Source organism: Onychostoma macrolepis, chromosome 15, assembly GCF_012432095.1.
Source record: "Onychostoma macrolepis isolate SWU-2019 chromosome 15, ASM1243209v1, whole genome shotgun sequence".
NCBI lineage: Eukaryota > Metazoa > Chordata > Actinopteri > Cypriniformes > Cyprinidae > Onychostoma > Onychostoma macrolepis.
Genome location: NC_081169.1, coordinates 11,965,999 through 11,974,103, shown reverse-complemented (window position 1 = coordinate 11,974,103; position 8,105 = coordinate 11,965,999). Strand labels below are relative to the sequence as shown.

General features: G+C 37.4%; 1 protein-coding gene across 1 annotated transcript in view; it reads left to right on the top strand.

Moving 5' to 3' along the window:
- The first annotated feature begins 842 nt into the window (after positions 1 to 842).
- The window catches only part of nxn (nucleoredoxin), an 80,704-nt gene continuing 73,441 nt past the window's right edge, over positions 843 to 8,105 (top strand). Inside the window, exon 1 of the mRNA XM_058744420.1 lies at positions 843 to 1,360. Within this exon, the coding sequence (XP_058600403.1) occupies positions 1,052 to 1,360 (309 nt within the window). The 5' untranslated portion in view covers positions 843 to 1,051. The remainder of the gene's footprint in view (positions 1,361 to 8,105) is intronic.

Here is an 8,105-nt window from a genome sequence, read left to right as displayed (position 1 = left end):
CTGTGCGTTTTTTGTGCTTTCCAAGTAAATATGATGGGAAATTATTGTGCACCAAGCAGTTGTGGGTTTTTGTTTTTATTCCTAACTTCAGCTAACCTATTATCAAGCAATACAGTTATGGGTGTTTATCATACAGAATCTGTTTGCAATTTTCCTGTGCACCATTATTTTGCTTAAAGTAGTGCAGTTTTTACCGTTCTGTTGTTTTTCTTTTGCTTTTAGTGGTAATTGAAATGAACAGGGGATGCATGAGGTAATCTTTGAGACACCACTTTCTGCTTAAAGGGATAGTTCACCAAAAAATTCTGTCATCATTTGCTCACCCTCAAGTAGTTCCAAACCTGTATGTCTTTGTTCTGCCGAACACAAAGGAAGATATTTTTAAGAAAGTTTGTAACCAGGCTGTTTTGGGGCACCATTGACTTCCATAGTAGGGGGAAAGAAAATACTATGGAAGTCAATGGTGCCCCAAAACAGCCTGGTTACAAACTTTCTTAAAAACATCTTCTGTTGTGTTCAGCAGAACAAAGACATTCATACAGGTTTGGAACTACTTGAGGATGAGCAAATGATGACAGGATTTTCATTTTTGGGTGAACTATCCCTTTAAAGGAATGAATACTTAGCCAAAACATGACATACTGATACCGTTACTCTGAGAAAACGTCTGTACATTCATCTATACAAAAAATAAGAAAGGTAAAAAGCATAATTTATGCAGATAGAGACATGGTAGGACTGTGATTCGCTGGACATCCCTGTGGACCGAGTACACCGAGGTTCAACTGTAGCACCTCGCCACTAGATGTCGCGACAGTCTCGCAGCGGGAGGCGGCCGGCGCTGTTGCTGAGGGCCGGTGTATAACAGGAGCGCATTCCTCAACACCGCGCACAGTGGAGGCACACGACGGCCGCTGTCTCTTGAACCGCGGGACTGCCAAACCGGGCACCAGGGCCTGCGGATATCCATCGAGCACTTTGGGTTTACCTTAAAACCGCCCGAATAAGCCAAAAAAAACCTAGCGCAGTCCGCTTCAAGGGCTCAGCAGCGATGTCGGAGTTTCTGGTGAATCTGCTCGGAGAGCGGCTCGTCAACGGAGAGAAAGCCGAGGTGGATGTTCACGCGCTGGGCAGCAAGCTGTCTCTGCTCGGGCTCTACTTCGGCTGCAGTTTGAACGGTCCCTGCAAGCAGTTCAACGCGAGTCTGTGCGAGTTTTACAGCAAGTTTAAAAAATCCTCGGAGCACAAGGACAAATTGGAAATCGTCTTCATCTCTTCGGATCAGGACCAGAAACAGTGGCAGGACTTCTTGCAGGAGATGCAATGGCCGGCGTTGCCTTTTAAAGACAGACACAAAAAGGTAAGATGAGCCAGTAGATTTAATAGATGACATAAGACTGGAAATTATATAATTGGCTTTTTTTTTTTTTTTTTTAAACAAACCCAAAGTGAGTGTGCAGGTGTAAAGGATCAAAAAGAAGTCTGATCTTCTGTTTTAAACCCTTATTGTCAGATGATAAATGATCAGTTTCATCACTTTATTCTCCTCAGTGGTTGGGAACTAATTAAACAGCTTTTTTTTAGTAATATAAAACTGTGGTCTTGCTTTCAGAACTGAGATTTTTTTTTTTTTTTTAAAGGTAGCAAGACATTTCCAGCGTCCACCTAATGCATTTTTATTCATCACTCCGTTTTATCCAGTCGTTCTTGTTGCAAAATATACTTTTGGATTTTATGGGTGGAAGGTGGAAAAAATCCTGGAATATTTTCATTATGAAATACACAAAGGAAAGCAGCTACGTTTGCAGCCACATTTGAATTTTATAATATGCCTCCCACCTAACAGTATATGAATTACCTGTAATTCCAGAAAATAATAAAGCATTCGTTGTAGGCAGGTGCCTTTTTATTGTAGCTGGAGGCTGTATGCTGCTGGGTGCTGTCAAGGTGAAAACACATGCTTTACAAACCACAATATACACATACTAACCCTAAACCATTACACAATGACTGTCTCAGTGACTGCCAACTTAAACATTTCTTTTCCCGTTTGCACTTGCCTATAGTGTCAAAAATGCAGACTAGTTTTTTTTTTTTTCTTTTTTAGTTAAGGCACATCCAGTGTGGGAAAAAAAAACAAAGTGTTGTTCAGGAAAACCCTAATTACAAAATCATCACAGTCATCATTAATTGCTATTACAGAAAAATGTAAAAACAATTAGTGCTAAATGCATCTTTACGAGGTGAATAAAATAGCTTTTTTTGTATTTGTTAAAAGTAAATGCTCAGGTTGTACAATAACACAAATCGTTATAATATATCCAGATGATTTATTTCTGTTGTCTTCATATTTTTTTAATAAGGGTGTAGCAATGAATTTTAAATGTTGTTGCTAAGACCTGAACGAACCTGTTTCTAAAGCATTTCATTATTAAAAGCACATTTGCTGTTCAGATTTTTAACAGGCCTGTTTTATGTCATTTATTAAAACAAATCTGGAAATTATTACTGCGTCTCAGAGCACTTTTAATTGAGTTATCGTCTTGCTTATTCAAATGAGATCCTGTGGTTGTGAATATTTCAGCTCTGGTATACCAGTGATGAGAAATAACCTTTATTAAATTTGGATTACCGTCAGAAACGTTAATTAACTTATCATTTTGATTGTCATTCGGAACACACATTCGAGTTTGCATAATTTGCTTTGTAAATAATGATTACTGTGTTACTGTGGGGATTTTTTTCCCTGTGTGTTTACCACTGTGTCGTTAGGTTGATATTTTATCTTGGGTTTGAGTGTTTGTTTTAATGGATAATACCATTTGGATCATGCTCAGATTTGCCCCTGTGTGCTGGTATCCATTTTGGTCCACTGCACCAGCTCCTCCTCCTGCAGCATGCCTTGGCACGTCTCACTGATGAGCAAATGATGTGCGTTTAATGGTTCATACCGGTTTACAGTGGCATCGGTGGCAGCCATATAAATATTTAAGATAAAATCTGCCACCATGCAAAATGCTGATTGTACTGCATGCAGTGTTTTAATAATACACCCTGAGAAATGCTGTGTGTGGTGAGAAGAGAATATTGTAGGCGTGTGTGCGTATGTGTGCGTGTGTGTATTTTGAGGAAGGGGTAATGCAATTAAGATTCTTGTTTTTGGTGTTGTGTGGTTAAGTAAAAATGGATCTAGTAATTTACTATTTAGATGCCATTGTTTGTTATAGGCCTAGGCCTTTTATTTATATGCTGATATGGTGTGCAAACTATGCAGAGGGTATTTTCATAAGCTTTGAATATTTTTTTTTTTTGGCATATTTGGTGTTTTATTGAATGTTTTCCTTCGTTTTTTAAGGTTACAAATATGCATTGTATGCCACAGATGCAAACAACTCCCACTAAATCCAACTACAGATATTGCCACATCTCTGCTCTAAATTATGATCTCATGCCAGTATTTTATTAATTTTTTTTACACTCTCCTAGTCTCTTCTCAAATCTAAAATTTATTTTAGTTTTTGGGTCCTTTTGTTAAATTGCTTGTTTTTCTGCATTAAGTCTGTATAAAAGCATGTAATCAAAGAATCAGTATATTGTAAATGTCATTTTCTTCTTTGTATATAATAATGATGATAATAATAATGAATAAATATTATAATATTAAAATAACTTGTGTATAAAATATATACACAATAGTAATATGATATACAAATAATAATGATTATATAAACACACACATTATAACAAGAGTTACAAGATCATTTACATATGTGAGTGTGTATGTATGTATGTGTATATATTAATAAGGATAATAATAATTGCAAATATTTGGTGTATGAACTTATTTATAGTCGCATTCATACAATTTTGTCCTTTGTATGCCTGCATAAATATTACAATTTTTTGTCTTGTTTCTGCTTATTAGCAATGCTTTTACATTGCATGCCAAAATGCTTTGCCGTTAGCAAGACAGACTAAGCCATAACATAATTAATAAGCCATAAATAATCCAAACCCATTGTAGGTTGCTGTTACGTGGATCACACATCTTTGATTTGTTCTTGAGGTTTATTTAGTTTGCTCTTAATGGGAGATGTAAATGACTCGGGCTGGTCCAGATAAGAGTGTTTGTTTTGAAGTAATAACATCTAGAGTCCTGCAGAGTGTCTGAGCCGTAAAGACTTTGACCGACCAATGTCACGTTCCTATTTGCAGCCCCAGCATGAGGATGAATCGTCCTTCCTCTCTTCATGGGAGAGTGAATATAGTGGCTCTTTTGTGTTTGTGTTCTTTGAAGGCTTTAATTGCTGTGTGATGTTGGCCTGCTGTAAAGCAGAGCTGAGGTTGTGGTACCGCGGGGTATTAAGTGGCTCATTTCCCTCTCTCTCCTGGGGCAAAAGAGAGGCGGCTCTGTGCATCGCTGCAGGACTCGTCTCTGGTGAGACCATGGCTGTGTTTGGAATGAAATACTGCATACTGTGCAGTGTACACTATATACTGCATACTAGTTTTTTTAAATAGCATTATCACATGACCTCATGTTTGTCACAACCTTATCGTGTTACTTGTTTAGTTCAGAAATGAAGGTTGAGTTGAAAGCTTTGCATTGTGGTATACAGTATTCCTCAATTACTCTTCAGCTCATTGTAGTTGGTCATCCATGTATTTTGTGCTTCTAGAAAATACTGTGCACTATATGCATGCTATATACTGCAGAAATAGTAAGTAGTACATACTACATTCCCTGTTCTTTTCAGTTGCCTTTTTCAGTCTGCTCCATCACCTGGTCTGTATCGCCCTCTTTCACTTCACTCCGTCTGTCCTGCTTCCCATCAGCCAGAGATTTGCTTACCCAGTCATGCAGAGATAAGCCCTCCACACCAAAACAAAGCCCCTAACCATGTTACGACTCTTTTGCAAGCTGTTCAGAATTGACTCTGTAACATCTGCAGCATGAAGGCGAGTGAGAGATACAATAACCCACAGCACATTTACAAGCCACATGAAAGCATCATGTATTTTAATAACCAAGTTAGTTTGAAGCGGAAGTGATTGGATTTCTATAAGCACTTGACTCTTTCTGACCCGGCCGGGCTGTGTCTGAAATTTCACACTTTCTGAGTAAGTAGCTCTTTTGAATAAGTATGTACTCTGCAATCATTAAAACAGTATGTTGTATACAGAATGATTGTGTGTAGCATGAATCTAATCCAGACATTGTCATGTGACCTACCAGTGTTTGTTGCAATGCTTCACTGGCATTCACAAGTCCTCTTCCGTTGCATCATGCATTATTAAAGTGTCCAGTGGATGTGCACTTCAGAATCTCACAGAAAGTAGTAAGACTTGGTACTTTTCACCTCCTTTTTTATGAATACTGTGAAATCAGACATACTACTGTTTTTGCTTACTACTTTTTTTTTTTTTTTTTTTGTCATACTGCAGCTATTCTTACGAGTTGACATTTTAACTCTTTAAAATGTAAACTCAAGCATGTAGGCATCCTGATTAATGAGAGATTTTAAGTTACAAAAACTATTTTTGTAGGTTTTTTTTTTTTTTAATGCTATTGTACCATTTTTCCCCTCTGAAAATCTGTTCGCTGTTGATGTAACCAGGACTGGAAAATATTAGCTACTAATATGGCACAGTGTCTGCATTACTTTATGTCCCTGAATATTTAAAAAGTGCTACAATATAGAAGTTAAATGTACTGTAAATACTGTTTCATGTGTTTTTTTTTTTTTTTTTTTTTTTTTTTAACATGAGTGGTTCACCAGAATTGAAAATTCTGAAATTATTTGTGACGGCTCATATTCAGCAAATAACTGTTTACATTTTGCTCTGTTCCTCTATTATATGTCTGTTTTTCAAGAAAGACTTGAAATATAGTGCAAAAGGACTACATTTATGGTGCTTCTATGTTTTTTGGTGTAATTTTGTTTAATTTAATTTGATTGTATGGAAAAGAGCAACTTAAACATTCTTGTAAATATCTCCTTTTTTGTTCTGCGGAAAAAAAAAAGAAAGTTAACGTCAAGGAACGATGTGAGTGTGAGAGATACATTTTTGGATGAACTGGTCCATTTGTAGTAAAACCAATCTGACACTTTTGTTCTTTTGAAAATAAACTGAAACCTGTAATTAAGGAGATATGGTTACCCTAAATGGCTTCTGTTTTCACCTCTGATTGGATCCAGTGTTCGCAACCATCATCGGTGCACTTAATTTCTGCAGCCGGTGAGCCATATCGTATTTATTTAGTGTTTTTTCCAGTCATGTTTTCTTGTGAAAGAGTCATAGGAGTCGTGGTTGGTGGTGGGCGTCTGCAGGGTATCAAGGGAAGTCTGTGCTGGCACTGCCTTACAAGGACACTCACGTCAGGCGGAGTGCGGAAAGCTGCTCGTAAATCAATTACGGGTTTGGCCCGGTTACTGCCAAAGCCCAGATCTGCCAGCATCGTAAAGTAAACGGAGAGCCGGCGGTCTCGCATCCGAGAGAAAGAGGAGGAGGCCTTCTGCAGCTCGGCTGTGCCACCATCTCTGCAGATTCAGAAACAGCTGCTCGGAGCTTTAGACATTGCTAAGGGCTGCTGTCATCAGGGTGTCAGTGATCTGATGAAAAAACCGACGCTCCCCGTTCATCACATATCCTAGAGCCGCGCCCCTCCGCGAGGCTTTGATTTCAGGGCTGGCGGCTAGAGAAAGACTGCCTTATCTGCAGGTGATAATACCGGCTTCGCTATCAGTGAACGGTACATTTGGCTCAGTGTGACAAACACAGATTTTCTCTCTGCTGAGTGACGCTGTGTGCTGATAATGCTGCTCGGTGGGAAACGCTGAGCTCGGGTTAATTGAGATGGACCTGTGAACGACACACCAAATTCATTTCAGATTAGAAAGATTGTGCTTTTTCTTATTACACGATGAAATTTGTAACCAGTTGGTGTGATCATATAAGCCCCTTGTTTGTTTTTTTTAAACGGATCATATTTTACACTTGTAATCCTAGTCAACATTGACATTTTACCTGACCATTTTACTTTAGGGAAGCCAAACATTAATAATATGGCCAGCAATTATTTTTCGTTTTTTTTTATGGATGATCTTAAAATTGCTAAATTCCACTAAAAACTAAAATTAGTCAATTAAGTGAATTTTGGTATCACATCATTATTAATTTTGGATATTCATTATGAGTAGTATTTTAATCTAAAGATTATATTTAATTGTGGGTTTTTTTTTTTTTTTTAAATGTAATAATCCTTTTTATAAAATTTTGAATTATATATTTGCGTTAGGTGACAGCAAAGGTCATTTAAATGTAAAATAGCAGATATAAGCACGAACAATAAAATATTGGCCAGTAACCAATTTCTTTAAATTGAAAAAATCTCCAATGTCAGATTTTTACTGATATGATACCAATAATTCATGCTTATTAACATAAGACCACCCACAATCACACATCAACATTTGATCAAGAAAGTAAGTCATACAGAAATGGTATGAGGATAAGTAAATAATTATTTTTATTTTTTTATTTTATTGCACAGTGTTGTGATTAACACTCTGGTTAACCTCTTCAAACATGACGTTCACACCGTCATTTCACCCCAGAATTCAAATTTGGTAGCTATTGACTTCCATAGTATGTCAATGGCTACCGTCAACTGATTGGTTCCCAACATTCTTCAAAATATCTTCTTTTGTGCTCAACAGAAGAAAGAAACTCATACAGGTCTGAAATGACTTGATGGTGAGTATATTTCATGTAATTTTCATTTCTGAGTGATATGTCTATGTGGGTGGTCTTATGTTAATGAGAGCAAGGTCAACATGTCATATTCATGACTGTTTTCTGCAGCTTAATTTTTAAAAATGGGGAGCGGCCTGGGAAAGGAGGCTCTCTGTTTGAGTTTGTCAACATCGCTCTTATTGCAGAAGATCAAAGAAAATTCAGTTTTCCCAAATAATATTGCCTAAAGCTACAGCGGATGTTATATACGGAAGTGTGTATGTCTGTCTGTGACCCTGTTGAACCTACATATTCTCGCAATTGTATGACAAGAGATTATGTAAGAAATGTGTGTGTGTGTGTGTGTG